Source organism: Pavona decussata, unplaced genomic scaffold, assembly GCF_977016875.1.
Source record: "Pavona decussata unplaced genomic scaffold, jaPavDecu1.1 SCAFFOLD_510, whole genome shotgun sequence".
In the NCBI taxonomy this organism is placed as follows: domain Eukaryota; kingdom Metazoa; phylum Cnidaria; class Anthozoa; order Scleractinia; family Agariciidae; genus Pavona; species Pavona decussata.
Window position 1 is genome coordinate 595400 of NW_028145827.1, and position 17101 is coordinate 612500.

A 17101-nucleotide genomic window follows, 5' to 3' on the forward strand; every position below is an offset into this window, starting at 1 on the left:
ATCAACATTGTCAAATTCAGTGTTCTGGGATGTTCCGGTGTTCCGGGGTGTTCCGGTGTTCCGGAGTGTTCCAGTGTTCCGGAGTGTTCCGGTGTTCCGGTGTTCCGGGTTTTAGTACATGCCCATCAGGATATTCTTACTCAATCTGTAGAGAATAATTTGACAATCATTTTAGTGTAAGAATGGAGATTTTTCGTCGAATCTGAGCAAGGTGTGGCGTTTTGAAAGAATTTAAAAATAATTTAATTTAACAATAATTAAATTTAAAAATAATTAATTTAAAAATTCAATTACTGAACTGTCGTCAAGATCTTTGAAAAAAAAAAGACGATTATTTATAGAGCATTTACGTGACCTGCGTTAATGTGTGTTTAGCACTAGTGGCCTTATTTGTTGTAGGCCTCGCCGTTTTTTTAACCTATCCTCCCTTCGCGATTGAGCTAACTGAATAGTTTTACTCAGAAATATTGCGTTGCGCTACTTGAAAGTTTGCCGCCAAAAAATATTTTCGGCCAGAAAATCTCTGGCTCAAAGAAGCACTCTTAACTGATAAGTTCACTGCTAATCATAACTTTTTGCATACATGAAAACTCGACATCTTTCATCATATTTTTGCTTCTCATACGAAAGTATTATATCAAGTAGATTAGTTTGCTGAAAAACATTAGTTTGGCTGTCAGTTTTTAAGCGAAAGCGGAAAGTGCCATGTCACGCATCAGTGACGTTGTAAACAAAATTATTCAAATTTCTGGTGAAATGAACAATTTTAAATTTACTCAGTTTTCATTGAAGTTTCAGAGGAAAAAAAATGTTTTTTATGGGTGGGCTCACCGGAAAGCCGGGCACGAGGGCCAAAACGATTTTTTTAGTACAAGAATTGTTATTTCTCGTTACACAATCGGGCAAAGATATAATTTCTTTTAGCTTTCAAGGAAGTGTCCGTAGCCGTCTTAATTTCAATTACTGATGTGTCATCTGCAATCACGAGTTGGCTCACAGGAGCCTTTGATGATCAGGTCAAATACAATTATTTATTTTGCATAATGTTAATCTTTTTCTTTTTCAGATCACTGACTTTTGTGCCTTGAGATCCAATTGTAAAGAAGCCTATTGAAGAACATGCTTGATAATGTCTTCCACCCCACCAGAATTGCAAGAATCCAGGAAAGTTCAAGTCACCATTTTGGCATCTGAATGGGGATCAACCAAGGGAGGACTTTCCACCATAAATAGAGAATTAGCCATTCAGTTGGCCAAGTGCCCTGAGGTGAATATCACTTTCTTTGTACCACAATGCAGTGAGCAGGATAAGAAAGAAGCCCTTAACCACAACATAAACATCATTGAGGCAAGACGGCGGGTAGGTTATGAAGAGCTGGTATGGCTTAGTTTTCCACCAGAACATTTGCAAATTGACATTATCGTCGGTCATGGAGTGAAACTTGGTCGCCAGGCACAAGTTATAAGAGACTCTCACAAGTGCAGGTGGGTCCAAGTAGTCCACACAGATCCAGAGGAACTTGGAATGTTTAAATCCTACTCAAATCCAATTTCAAAAGGGGAAGAAAAGCACAAGACTGAAGTAGAGCTGTGCGAGATGGCTGATTTTGTTGTAGGTGTAGGGCCTAAGTTGAGCGAGGCCTTCAGCTCATATCTTCGTGGGTGTGGAAAAGATCAAACTATTTTTAACTTGACTCCTGGTGTCTTTGATGAGTTTGTGAGTGTTAAACAGGTTGCCAACGAGGGAAAACATTGCCGTGTCCTTGTATTTGGCCGCGGAGATGCTGAAGATTTTGCCTTGAAGGGATTTGACATTGCAGGAAAAGCTGTTGCTTCATTACCCGACACCCATCTTGTTTTCGTTGGAGCACGTGAGGGAAAGCACCAGGAAGTAGCAGCACGTTTATTGGATTGTGGTATTCCTACGAATCGGCTGAAGGTACGAGGCTATGTCAACAGCCGTGAGAGCTTGAAACGATTATTTTGTGAGGTGGATCTTGCAGTCATGCCTTCTAGAACAGAGGGCTTTGGACTGACAGGTCTTGAGGCCCTTTCAGCTGGTTTGCCTGTGCTTGTCAGTAAGAACTCAGGTTTTGGAGAAGCCCTTACCGAAGTACCGTTTGGTGAATCATTTGTTATTGACTCAGAGGATCCCAAGATATGGGCTACAGCCATCAAGAAAACGTGGGATAAAGACCGATCAATACGACTTGAGGAGGCTAAAGTTCTACGCACTTGCTATAAGAACAAATACAGCTGGGCCAAACAGAGTAATGATCTTTTTGGCAGCATGGCCAGATTAACTCATGGTATGTATAAGAATTGCAAATAATTTAATTGTAAAAGGGTAAAACTTGAAAAAATATGCACATTAGTTCCAAACCAGAAAATATAGGTTTCCAGGAAATGTGAAGCATTCAATCCATGTTGTTTTAGAGTGGTTTTCAATATTATTTGGAGTCCTAAGACCAAACCAAAGTAATGACTGTGCATTGGCCAACCACAACAAACCAACAACAGAGTGTTCAATGAACCCTTGTACGCGGTGGCAGGCATGGGAAAACAGGTTCAAGCAAGTTATGATTGGTTTTGATTTTGTTTCTCATTCATTAAAAAAGTGGTGCAAATTTTCCTAACCATTCACTTAATACAGTCAACTCTCTCATAGCGACCACTTCTCGTGAGCGACCACCTCCCGTAGGCGACCACCTCGTAAACAACTGTTTTGTTTCTCAGTTAAATACTTTATGTGGTTTGCTCTCAGCCAATGGAAAGGAAGAAAAAATGCATATTGAATGATAATAATCTTTGTTTGGCAGAGTGTATACAATATGCGAGCCAGCGAGGCATGCGAGGCAGACGTGCGAGGCATGAACAAAACAATGCAATACATGCGAGGCATGGACAACCCCAACATAAACTGCTTACCGTTAAGCTATCCAGGGAGCTATTTAAGCTAACCTGAGAGCTATTTAGGCTAACCGGAGTGCTCTTTAGGCTAACCTGAATGCCTCACACGTCTGCCTCGCATGCCTCACTGGCTCGCAGATTGTGCATCCCTGTTTGGCAGAGTGTACGGGAGGATATATTCACCTTGATATTTTCTGTTCTGACTGACTCGATGAGTTTTCTAATAGTAAAGCTTGAGATAAAAAGCCAAAGAAAGATTGTTAGGTTATAATCATGAGCCCTGCAAATATTTTCGCCAGAAGCATGCACAGAGCAGGATACAGACTTCAAAATTCAAAAGCATGCATTAGCTGATCGTCTAGCCTGATGGCGTTTTATTGTCTTCCAGCACCACTTCCAACAACTATGTTGATACCATCATCTGTTTCATTAGGAACAGGGAAGTGCTCTAACTTCCTTCAAGTCAATGTTTTCATGTAATGGCTGTCGTGGCATATCATTGAATCAACTTATCCAAACTTTGAAAAACTGAGGGAGATCGCTTGGGAAATCTCATTGGAAATTTCTCACTTTTATTTTACTTTCTTATAGTAAACGAAGGGCTGGGAGCATAACCGACCTATGTCGAATTTCAGCCCGTTTTTCAATTTGGCTCGGATTTGTCCAAATTTTTGCATTTGAACTGCAATTCGATTGAAAACCATTGCCCAGTATTTATTTACGCCAATTTGTGTTTCGTATTAATGCCATTGAGAAATTTTACCATCTTGTAAAGATATATCGATAACATTATAGACACTAGATGACCAAAAAGGACAATGCACTGAGTATTATTCACTGGTATTCAATATACACTCGTTCTCTTTGAAACACGGCACACGAAAGCAGTCTTTTTTGCGGGAGCAACGGAAAGAATACTTTCACGCTTTTATTTGATTCTGTTACAAATGACTACGTGCGTGACAGGAATGTCAGAAATGTAAACAGTTACATTCTCCAAGAGAAAATAAGTCCATTTTCTGGCGTAAAATCCAGCTTTGTCCTGTTTGTCGACATATCACTCTTGATAACGCAAAATACTAGAATTCCACACGATTAACAGGAAGAAATGTAGCCATTTCAACGATTAACAACGATTAACGGCAGTTCTATTAAAAGGTACTGACTATCTATTCTTTTCACGAGCAGTTGGTGTTAACCTTTGATAATCTATGTTAATTGTACTTTTATTGAATCATTGGCTTGAAATATTTGTAAAGTTAATCGTTGTAACATACCGAATTTCAAGCCTGGTAAACCACAACTAAGGCTTGGAAAACACCTTGCACATGGCGGGATTTGTCTCTGATGCTCCCGCGGGATTTGATAATCGAATCGAAAAAAATTTGCCACGGCACAGTCATCATTACCAAGGAGGGATTCTTTGGACGTTTCGACCAGTTCCTGTGAGCTGCATTCGTCAATTTCATAACTTTTCAAAAGATCCATAGATGTCGTGCGTTTACAAACTTCACCAAACCAAAGCGAAACCAACAAGCCAGTCCGATACGCAAGTTGCTTATCCCTACCGCCTTGATCTATTTTGGGCTTGTTACAACCCGCAAAAGCAAACCATGATGTCATCACAAACGTTACTTATAGAAACAACAGCTGGTGCAACTAACCACGGCTCGTGGACAGTGGAAACTTTTAGGCTACCGGTAATTTGGAAAACAACGAGTTTGACGTGGACAAAACCTATAAGAAAATTTGCCTTCCAAGCGCGTTCTCTTGTAGACAAGCAAACTACCAAATTCCCCCCCCCCCCCTCCTCCCCCGACTCAATGTTGTCTTTTGGGTCACAAACAGTTTCCCGGCAAGCATCACTACCCACATCAACATTGCATAAGGGGGAGGGAGGAAGGGAGAAGTACGTTTGGTAGAATTACATGGAGAAACAGTAAGTGAGTGGTTTTTTTTGCTGTCTGTGTTCGGTTATCATTGCATAGGGGGAGGGGGTGGGAGAGAGAAGTAAAGTTCTTTGGTAGAATTAACAAGAGAGAGATAGTAAGCAAGTGGTTTTTGTTCTGTTCGGGTTTGGTTTTCTTACGGAGTTTTGTCCACGATTGTAAAACCACGAAATGCTTTCAAAACCGGGGAGAGCAAAAATTCGGACAAAGCTAAGCGAAATCGAAAACCGGGCTAAAATTCGACATGAAGTCGGTTATGTCTCAGACCTTCAAATATCTCTTGCTTCTTTAAAATTGTAATCTTTTTGACATCCCTGCTTTAACAGGTTACTGAAAGTCAGTTCCTGAAAAATTCGACTGACATGTCATTATTATTACATTGATTACTCACTCAGGTACCATCGTATGCATGGCTACAAGTGAAGTTATTTTATCTAGTATTATAATCAAATGGGAAAAAGGAAACAAATTGAATACATGTAGGTCACTGCATTCACAATTTTATTGATAGGCTGTTCTGTTTGAGAACTAAAACTCTGATTCTTATAATCATCAATGTAATGCGCACACATTTTTCACTCCAGGGAACGGTATTCCTTGAAAACATGAGGTTGATTCTGCTGCAAACGATTTCCCAATGAGTAATAATTAATATCAATGACTATAAACAGATCACTTAGTAATCAATATGTCATTGATGTGTTATCAAAAAGCCACAAAAAGTTTTGTCCAATTATAGACAAATCATTGATGTACTCATTGATTATCAGCAATAAATCAATGAGTAATAATAAACAGCTGATTACTGATTGATTACCCATCCATTAGGATATTGATCATCATTAATTCAGAGCACAGGTTTAATGTATCTGGTTGGAGTGTTTTTCAACCCCACCCTAGCTCCCCTATGTATATTAAGCAAATTTTCATAAATTTTGATATTGAATGGGAGACAAAATAAAAGCGTTGTGTCCTATCAACTTTAGTTTAAATTTGACTTGAACATAACAAAGTTATTTATAAATAAATCTTTTTAGAAATCATCAGAGATGATCTCAAGCAAGTGAAAAGTGATGTTAGAAACATCAGCGAGAAGCCGGAGACCCTAAAGTCATCTGAAACCGGGGATAAAGGTCAGTTCCAAGAGACTAACTCCTAACCCTAGCTCCCCTATCTTTGAAAAATTAATAAAATTTTAAAATACGTAGTAATTTTTCATCAATTTGATGTTGAATGGGAGACAAATAAAAGTGTTTGTTTGCTGTATCAACCTTAGAATGATTGACTTGAACATAACAAAGTTGCTTGTTTCTCAGAAATCGTCAGAGATAATCACAAACAGCTGGAGACCCCAAAGTCATCTGAAACTGGGGATAAAGGTCAGTTCCAAGATATTAACTCCTAACGTTATATCCCTATCTATTGAAAAATTGATAGTATTTAGTAATTTAAGGGGGGGGGGAGGGATAACTTAACTACAGAATAAGGGTTGTTGCTGGGTGATTTTTAGGGATGTTATATTCTGATACTCTGTTTTGCAGTGTTTTGTGGCGCTTTTTTTGGTGAAATATATGCAGGAAAACAATGGGTTTTAAAGAAGTATATGAGGGTGAACAGATGGATTTTAAAAAATTGTCATTACATGCATGTAAGTAGCTAGTGCCAGTCCCCAACCTCGCAACAGACAGAAAAAAACCTAAAACTTGCTACTGAAAGGGAACCTCCACTCTGACAACAAATTGATGGTTAAGTGTTGGAAATAGTGTCTAAATTCTAAATTTTAGTCTAAAACGTAGAAATGAGAATTAGATATGATTATCGACTTCTTTCGCTTTTAAATTTACTGGGTGTAGCCAATCTGAATTTTTTGACGTGTAACGGTTGCCGCCATTGTTATTCAGCAGACGTTCTTTTGTGTGAAACAATAGGCCATTTTACAGTTGTGTGCTTAGTGACCTGGGTCCCGTTTCTAGAAAGTCCCGGTCACTTACCGGGTCCAATAAGTATATTGATTTTGTAAATGTTTTTTCGCCGATTGCACAGCAATTACAGACATGGTACTTGGCTAATGTTTTCATAGAATTATAAGATTTTAAAAGTTAGTATTCAAAGCTAACAAATATTGACTTCTGTTAAGAAACATTTATCACCAAAGACACTTATCAGGCCCGGTAAGGTACCGGGACTTTCGAGAAACGGGCCCCTGGCCCTGGATTGGAAGCGAGGCTGCGGGGTGACCTTGTTTTCATGCAAACCTCACTGCTTTTCATATGTAAATGCGAACTAGTTTGCATAAGAACAGCATGATGTACTTATGAAAAGCAGTGAGGTTTGTATCAAAACAAAGTCACCCCCAGCCTCGTTTACAATCCAAGGCCAGGTCACTTAGCACGCAACTGTAAAATGGACTATTGAGCAACCGTATTACGTCATGAAATCCAAGATGGCAGCGCTTGGGAAATTTAAAAGCTAGGGTGCTACTCAAATCATCTTTTGTCTGACACTGAAATATTGTTTCCATGTTTTCCAACGAAATTTCAAAGTAGATTGTATTTTCAACAATTTAATGTTAATATGTTTTGTGAGTGGAGGTTTTCTTTAAAGAAATGGATAAATATAATTGCACTTTTGATGTCATAAGTTCTATAAATATTCTAATTTTAACATTTGGCACGTTGGCAATCTTTAATTATTGGCACTGTTTTCAATTTTCACATGTGTGCACCATTTGAGTTTAAGCCTTTTTCTGTTCTGATCATCTACCTTGCCGACTATGGTTGTGACTCGGAAATCTTTCAGACCTTTGACAGTCGGACACCCGGATATTATGGACAGTTTTGTTTGTCCTGATGAAAAGCTCACGTATTTCCTCTAAAATTACCCTGCTAAATATGGACAACGGACACTTTTCTGTGTCCTGAGTGACAAACTCTCATACATAGTCAACCTGTCTTTACGGACACTGATTATCTGTGCACTGTCTATTTTCATTGTCACAATTTATTATAATATTTCCAAATGTAGACACTGTACCCTGTTCAAATAATGATCAATTTCTTTGGGTAAATACGATTTTATTACTAAAATCAGTAGCTGAATAGTGTGACATGTTTGATCATTCTCTCTTTTTGCATTGTTTGACCCTTTTACTGCAGTCCTTATTAAAGTTTTCTACCTATTATGCGATGCTGATAGGACTTTGATTCTGTTGTCGTGTTTCAAGAACCATAATAACGTCACTTTTTTTAGTCAGAGGATATGATAAACGAGCGTAAGGTTTCTTTAGTTTGAACTTGTTACAGTTGCAAATGCAGACACGTTAAGAAATTAAAAGTTTGGTTGCCGAAGAAATTTCTGCTATTATGAGGTTGTGATTGTTATTTTTGAGAGCTCGCTTAATGCAGACACCTGGATAATACTGATCACACTTTGGCACGTCCCCTTGGTGTCCTTATTAACCGGGTTCCACTGTAATTGAAAAAGATTGTGCAAACAACTAGGATTTCCGATCTAGATAATTGATGATTACATATAGGAACATTCCATAGCAACAATAGTAGTTACTGGTAAGTTAGTTCGCAGACTTGAATGCAAGAAAGTTGTTTGTTTCCCAGAAATCGTCAGAGATGATCTCGAACAGATGGAAAGTGATATTAGAAACATCAGCAAGAAGCTGGAGACCCTGATGTCAACTGGAACTGAAGATGAAGGTCAGTTCCAAGAGACTAACTCCAAACCTCCCCATTAGCAGTTGACTTGTGCAAATCTTTCTTTCCTAACAAGAGGCACACTTAAAAATGAACAACGTTTAAGGTTGAACTATAAAGGCAGCATTTACGGCCCTATTCTCCCAGAGGAGATAAGGAACTAAGTCAAAGTAAGTCATAAAGGCAGCATCGAGACAGGGGTAAATGTCTTTCTTTTAAAATAAAGATTGTAATACTGCGTTGCGTAGTTAGTAAAGGTGAACTTAAAATATTCTGTCTTAACAGCGTCAATTTTATAATATTTTAAACTCACAAATGCATGTCTTTCTTTTACCTGATTGCCCATTATGAAATCCTGTCCAAAGGAAAATTAAACGCAGAAAATTGTTGATATTTTGTAGCTTATCCCATGGAAAAAACTGTTGAAGTTTAATGAAAAGCAAAAATTTAATATAAACAAGAAGCTGTTTCCAGCTTATACTCGGGCCATATTTGACCGTGTGGTGCGTAAAGCCTACAATCTTTTAACAGTGATAACCTCCAGCATCGCCAATTCCCCCAAATAGATAGCCTGCGAGCAAGCTCTCTTGAGGGTGGATCCTCGTTTCCCTTCCCGCCCCCCACCCCCAAGAGAGCTTGCTCACAGGCTACCAAATAGATAGATACAGAGATATAGTGAGGCAATAAGTAACCACCAGATAGAATTGCATTTCTTGCAGTCAGAATGAAATACAGGGGAAAACGACATTTGTCATACGAATGCTTTTTATAATCCCCGGGCTTTAATCCTTACGTTTTCACCTTTCGTTTAGAGACAGAAACCATTTGTACGGTCCTAATATGTATGTGACGCCGGATCGTAATTTTTGGTATGATCTAGACTCGGGGGGGTACTCCCTTATGTGACCTTTACGGGGACGTGCGGCCCGATATGGTATGGTTTTCAGGGTGTTTTGTCTTGAACGGGGTATCTATTTCATCACTTTCTGTCTTAAACAGGGTATCCCTACATGACCTAATGGCTTAAACAGATTGTGATTGCCAATGCATTAAAATACAGTAAGAAACTAGTGTATTCTTATTTCATTCTAGTCTTAAACAGGGTATGATTTTGGGTTAACCTGAAAATTTTGAATTGTGTCTTAAACGGGATAGGGAAATCGGAGAATTGTGTCTTAAACAGGGTCAGGGTTTGAACGCCCGGGCTGCACCTCCCTACCCAAGCATCTGTTGAGTACCCCCCCCCCCCCCCCCCCCTGGATCTAGAGTAACGTTACGCATCACGCGTACGTTTATATCCTTGTACGTTTTTCAATGTTCCGCTGTTTATATTTTTAAATGAAATTCAGGGGAAAGCATTTGTTATTCACCTTTCATTTGAAGACAGAAACCGTTTCTACATTTATTGTTTTTCTATAGTAAACGTGAGACATCTTTATCTATCTTGGGCCGCGAGGTCACAGACTGATTTAGTTGCCAAATTTTCGGTTAAACAAAAGTAACCTTGAGGCACTCAGGTTAGCCTAAAAAACACGCCTAAAGAGCACTCCAGTTAGCCTAAATAGCACAATAGGTTAGCTTAAATAGCTCCCCGGCTAGCTTAACGGTTAGCAGTTTATGTTGGGGTTGTTCATGCCTCGCATGTCAGTGTTCATGCCTCGCACATCTGGCTCGCATATTGTAAACACTCCTCACGGCCCGAAAACAAAGAACGCGACCGAGAATTTAAAGAATTTGATAACACGACAGAAAACGTAACTCGTACCAGCCGAGTACAAAAAACGAGACCGAGAACAATAAGTCGTGGCTCGAAGTCTTATCTCTCGGCCCATCGCGACCCCAAAAAGAACAAAGAATTTGATAATGCTACCGAAACCTTAACTCGGTCCGCCTTACGGCCCGAGTAATAAACAAGAATTTCAGTCTGTGGCTTCCACAGAGAGGATCTCATTCACTGTTTCTAAGTCGAATATTTGGAATTTGGGAATGTTGGGGTTTTCCTGAATCCTTTGTCAAAGCCAATCTTTCATTAACTAGTCTGCTAGCAGAACTTTCTCTTTGTTGTTTTGCTTCTCCTGCGGAGAGAGAAAATTAGCTCACCCACTTATTTTGTAAGGCCACTACGTGAATGGTTACTGAATATTATTAAACGAACTTGAGATTGCATTGACAACTTTCATGTGACCAGAAGCTGCATGTACTTGCTACTGATTGTCAGACCATGCTTGGCAAAATGGAGAAAGCGACCCTAAAACAAAACTGCTCTTGTATGCATGTTAATTTGCCTATTCTCCCGATTCCTGGCAATCTTTTCAGATTCCTGGAACAATTTTTCCGTGGTCTTCTTAGAGTTGACACCCCCCGTAAGTCAGACTAAGTGTGATGACAGTTAAGAACATGACTGCCGGTTGTTTGAAGGCTGATAAATGCTAATTTAATCCACAATTAAAATTACCAGAGGTTTTTATCTTGCCCTATAATAATATTTTTTAAAAGCTGCATGGTAAATTATTATAAACTGGTGGTAATGAAAAAATCTAAGTCAAAACTGACGGACAAAAAACTTTTTGAAGAGTTTTTATCGATAAGAAATAATTTACTAAACTTGAATAAAAGTTACGTTAACCCAGGATTAGCTTAATCGGGCTCTGTTGGTCGGGTAGGATAGATATTTAATGGCAGATTTCTAAATGGCAGATGAACACTGGGATAAAAAGATGCCTCGTGGATGCCAATTTTTGTTTAGTTTACCTCTTTAGACGAGTTAGTCTCTGTCTACTTTTTATATCCAGTCTGCAAGTTATACCGACCATAAAACAAAAAGCCCTGATATTAATAGTATTTTGCTAATAATGCCTTTTACTTTTCTTTGTGAAGACTCGGAGGGCAAGCTTCCCGAAAGTAAAACAAAACTTCACCGGGAGATTGTAGAGGATGTCCTGAGAAGATACAAGAAAAAGAAGAACTTACCAGAAACGAGTAAAAATGTCATTGAAGAGTACAAATCACAGCTCAAGCGGCTTGGCTTGATAGCGTTGAAGGCTCTACTGGAAAACAAGAAGTTTGTTGAGGAGAATCAACTTGAAAGTCACACAGATGACATCCCAGGGTTCGGCTTCCTGTCATGGCAGCGCGGAAGCAGCCGACGAAAACCACATCCCCAGTACACGTTTGTTCATAAAAGTTCTGAAGAGTGGTTCGCTTCCTTTTATCTCTGTGACCAGCTTATGTGTGGAGAAATTAGTCCTGAAGATTTAGCTGGTGACGAGAGATATTTCTCTGTGCATGCTGACCTCAAACAAGTGCTGTTGTTTACATGCGGCATACTCGCGGGAGAATCAGAAGACAAAGCAACGGTTCTTATCCAGAGTTTGGCGGCTCACATCAACAAGAAAAAAAATGAAACTTTTTTTGTTGCAGTGGAGTGCATTAAGGAATGCAAAAAAGAAGGTAGTAATTTTCATTTAGATTTGGCACGTACTTTCGGTAAGTTTCTGACCCTTCAAAGTGTATCTGTCCTTGATAGAAATTTAGGTTATGTTGAGTGTGATGTCATTGCTAAGATGCTTACTGAGAACACAACTGTGACAAGCTTGGAATTGTCTGGCAAGAAACTCGCCAGTGAATGCGCTTATAACATTTTTGAAATGTTGTGCAATAATAATTCTCTGACAAGCTTGTTTTTGTCTGGCAGTAAACTCGACAGTGAATGCGCTGATAAGATTTGTGAAGGGTTGTGTATTAGTAATACTCTGACACACTTGGATTTGTCTCACAATGAACTCGACAGTGAATGTACTGATAAGATTTGTGAAGGGTTGTGTAATAATAATACTCTGGAATACTTGAATTTGTCTCGCAATAAACTCGGCAGTGAATGCGCTGACAAGATTTGTGAAGGGTTGTGTAATAATAATACTCTGAGACGCTTGGTTTTGTCTGACAATAAACTCGACAGTGAAGGCGCTGGTAAGATTTTTGAAGGGTTGTGTAATAATAATACTCTGAGACGCTTGTATTTGTCTGACAATAAACTTGACAGTGAATGCGCTGATAAGATTTGTGAAATGTTGTGCAATAATAATTCTCTGACAAGCTTGTTTTTGTCTGGCAATAAACTCGACAGTGAATGCGCTGATAAGATTTGTGAAGGGTTGGGTAATAATAATACTCTGGAATACTTGGATTTGTCTGACAATAAACTCGACAGTAAATGCGCTGTTAAGATTTGTGAAATGTTGTGTATTAATAATACTCTGAGTCGCTTGTTTTTGTCTTGCAATAACATAGGTTATCCTGTTGGTTACAAACTCAAAGCAGCACATGGTGACCGTATCTGTATTTTTTACACAAAGTAACTTAATTTAAAACTCCAATAACAAAAGTATGTTAGTGCTCCGTAAAAACTGAAATCTTACGTTAGTTCCAGCCGTCGACAATAAAAGATTGATTAACATCTTAGAAAACATGTTTTTTGGTGCAAATTTAATATTACAAGAAACCAGTTTCAATGTGGGATGGTTTCTGTCTTAATTGAAGTATGAAATTATGTCATATAATCAGATAGACCGGTTTATGGACAAAGAAATTATTGGCAAACATGACATTTCAAACAAACACATTTTCTTACATCTCAAAACTCACCTACACAGAATTAAAGATGGTGAAGAAAGCTTATCACTGTTTGTCGGTCAAAAAAATTCTTGTACCCAAGCTCAAAAAACCAGGAACAGCTTGAAGTCAGACGTCAATCTAAAACTCGCTGGCTTTTAATTTTTTTCTGTTCCACTTTTAAACATTGCTAATTTACATGTAAATTCATCAATTCTCCAGCTCAACTTCGTACAGTTCTTCAAGAAGTGAACAGTCCACAAAGCGCTAATTCAACTCCACACACTTTTTAATCCATACAAACATCCAAGGTTATGTTTCCATCAAAGCTGCTTGAAAAAGTTCTCATTTATGGTCATTTTTTACATAAAAATCTGTTTTGCCCCATTTTGGGGTTACTTTTCTGAAAATTATTTATTTTCTTTGGAAATACAGAATTTTTCAATTGCATTGAAAGTGTAGTTGAAACCCAAAATTATTATAACAGGAGCAAAAAGATTGATTTGAATCTAAATAACTAGGGCTTGTCATTGTTGTCATCTGCCATGGTGTTTATCTTGTGCAAGTTCTTAATGTAACAGTTTAGTTTTTACGGAGTCAAAGCGTCGCGGAGGTTTAATTGAGCGCCATTTTAATTTAGTGTTCAAACACAGAGCAAGTTCATATGTAGAAGCGGTAGAGCCATTTTTTTTTTTTGGGGGGGGGGGGGGCGGGGGCATTAGAATTTCTAAAAATGAAGAACATTTTTTGCGAGAACAAACAGGAAGAGAAAAACAAAACTGTAAAACGCAAGGGAAAGTTAGTTGTGTTTTAAGACAAACAAATGATATTAGTAGAGCATAAAAGTCATGAAAAAGTTTCAAAGAAGGCACACTCGTTTCTTTCTTATGCCGTTGCTCTGTGTTTTTTGAAATTTACTTTGTGAATAAGTATATGATAATATCATGTAACATGTACAGTGTATATATTGTATTCAGGTCCCTAGGGGGGTACTCCGGATTTCAAGTGACAGGGATGATCGAATGGGGCAAAACTCGAAACCCAAAAAAATTTCCAGAAAGCATCAAATGAAACAAGGAAACTGACTCCGTATATGACCACTTTTGGAATTTGATCTAATTGACTGGGCGATAAATGAGTCATCAATTAAGAAGAGTTGTTTACACCCCGGGACACTTTGCAGACTATTGCTTAATTGTATATTAACCGGTTTAATGAAACAGATGCAATGTAATGCGTTACAATATGAAAACAGCCACAAAACAAGTTTGGTTGTACTTTATTCGTAAAACTACGAGGCCGGGATACGCGAGCACTACCACGAATCTTCAGATTGTTTTAAATACCCAAAAAAATACTTACCAAATCTTCCAACGCAAAAAATCCCGGAATCGAAAATTTCAAACCCAAAAAAATCCTTCGATCATCCCCGTCACTTGAAATCTGGAGTACCCCCCTGGGATTCAGGTACGTGCCAAACCTATGACATTGGAACAAAGAAAACAAAGCGTTGAAAATGTCATTTTGTATGTTTACTTTTAGAGTAGAAGTTGTAATCTCATTTTTAGAGGCTCAAACTTTCTGGCCAAAATATTGTTTGTAAATAATGGAAGAAGGATACCTTGATAACAATGTAAATGTACGGCTTCCTAGATATACAATAAATGTGACATTGTGGAGTTGGTGTTATTTTATTGAGATGTTGTTAATATGGGTGACGAGTTTACGCTAAAATTTTTTAATCCAATGATTTTTAATCCTTTCCTTGCTGAAGTAGAAACTCATGTCGTGTTCAGACTTTTGAGTCTGTGGACGAAATCCTTAAGTACGACCCATTTGAGAGAAAGGTATCAAGGGCTGCTTTCCTGTGGTGGTTTTCATCCTGGTGTACAAGGCGGTGTTATTTGAGCATGCAAAGTTTTGTGCGCGTACAGCTTCCCAGGAGAGGATTCTGATTATATATGCAGGGGGGGGGGGGGGGGGGTCATGACTTTTTAGCCAAGTTTCCATTGATAAGGCACACTCGTTATTGCCTGATTTGATACCGTGGGGGTCTGAGTACGAGTCTGTGTATTATGGGATATGGGACTCAACACCCACATAGCCAGAAAGAGCACACCGAACTTTACAACATCCTCAAGTTTGGTGTTAATCAAGCAAATATTAGGCGAGATACAGCCATTCAAAAACTTAAAAAAATTACTAAGAAATGTATAGGGACGCCGGACAAATCGTCCGTCACGTCCGGCGTTCCATACATTTCTTAGTAAAATTTGAAGTTTTTGAATGGCTGTATCGTTCCTAATATTAGCTTGATTAACACCAAACTTGAGAATGTTGTAGCCTTCGGTGTGCTCTTTCTGGCTATGTGGGTGTTGAGTCCCATATCCCATAATACACAGACTCGTACCCAGACCCCCACGGTATGAAATCAGGATATGGATAGAATGTGCTCCTCTTGATGGCAGGGTTATGCTGCCCTGAGATGTCACTCGAGAGAGAATGTTTTTTTGAGCGTTTCAGCCAGAAAGAGCAAGACATGTCCAACAGTGTAGCGGAAAAAAAAAAGTTAAGAAAACAAGCATCAGAAATGAACTTTAGACGTATTGCCTCTTCAGTGTTTCAAGCAACTTTTATCCATCCATAACAAAAAAGTGACAACTACAATTAAAAGAAAAGTAACAAAACAGCTAGGAAAATGACTTGTGGCAGGGAAATCTCGAAGAAGCCTGGGGCTTGTAAAATTGAGATTTCTCCCCAGTATTTGAAATGCCATGTCTTAAGTGCATAGCATATAGCATATTGAATAATGAAGAAAGAAAGGGAAAAAAAATAAACATAAAAATAAATCAATGGAATGGAGAGTTATTGCCTTTGAAAAGCATCTCGTTTCCATGGTACCCATAACCACAGAATCAGCAGATCTTTAATTTGTCTATGACAATGACTAGTTTTAAGCAGCATCCAATGAGCCCCCCCCCCCCCTCCCCCGAATGTGTTTTATTGTAACATCCCTATTCTGTTTCAGTGATAAAAAACTTGTCAAATACGATTATAACAGCTTAAAGTAGTACATCAAGCCACAAGCAAATTATGTGACAATGATCCCTTTGACGGAATTACTGAATCAGACATAGAAGATGCTGCAACCAAAAGCTTTGTTATTGATACAAGCGACATCGAAGCTATTGATGTTGAATAGACTAGTGATTTTTAAAATTCTCTACCATTAAGTGAATATATTCACGGTATATTTGTTACGTTTACGGTATCTGTTATTGTTCCTTTTTAAATAAATATTATAGCTTTGTTTCGCTCATTCATTGCTTCTCAAAAAAGAAACCACCCTGTCCCTAATAAGTGCCCTCCCTTGAGGTACCATAAGTACATAAGCGCCCCATGCCAGGCGCTAAATTGAATCATTACGGTAAGTTATTTATGGTGTAACTCCACCTCCCAACCACTCCCCCCAGGTATATCAGTGTGGGCTTGTCTAGTAAACCTTTAGCCTGATACTTACACATTCATGGTTGCTTGCGGCCAAACGCTCTCTCAGAAAGGGAGAGAGTGTGTGGCCACTAGCGACCTGGACCGTCTGAGAATCAGGCAAGTAAACCCTGAGCCCTGGCACAAAAGTCCATTTTCATTGCACGATAAAAAAACAGAAACAAAAAAAAATTAGAAAAAGGCTCTTCCAAAAAAGCCCACTAAAAAATATCTATATTCCAAAATGCCCCCCCCCCCCCCCCCCCCCAGGCACTTATTTCAAATCCCAAAACGGTCTTGTTATTTTTTTTTTAACAGCAAAAACATTATATTTGGGATCAAGGTGTCGTCCTTAGTTTTTGTCAGTGTTTTGTTGTCTTGAAGAAAAAATGGAAAAATAAATCTTTGAAGGCAGAGTATCAAAGGTCTGTTGGCCTG

At 38.6% G+C, this 17101-nt stretch overlaps 1 protein-coding gene across 1 annotated transcript in view; it reads left to right on the forward strand.

Moving 5' to 3' along the window:
* LOC146450055 (uncharacterized) overlaps positions 1-14856 on the forward strand; it is a 46880-nt gene extending 32024 nt beyond the window's left edge. Inside the window, exons 4-8 of the mRNA XM_085100881.1 lie at positions 1067-2309; positions 5897-5992; positions 6176-6238; positions 8474-8606; positions 11406-14856. Of these exons, the coding sequence (XP_084957007.1) occupies positions 1130-2309; positions 5897-5992; positions 6176-6238; positions 8474-8606; positions 11406-12924 (2991 nt within the window). The 5' untranslated portion in view covers positions 1067-1129 and the 3' untranslated portion in view covers positions 12925-14856. The remainder of the gene's footprint in view (positions 1-1066; positions 2310-5896; positions 5993-6175; positions 6239-8473; positions 8607-11405) is intronic.
* The last annotated feature ends 2245 nt before the right edge of the window (positions 14857-17101 follow it).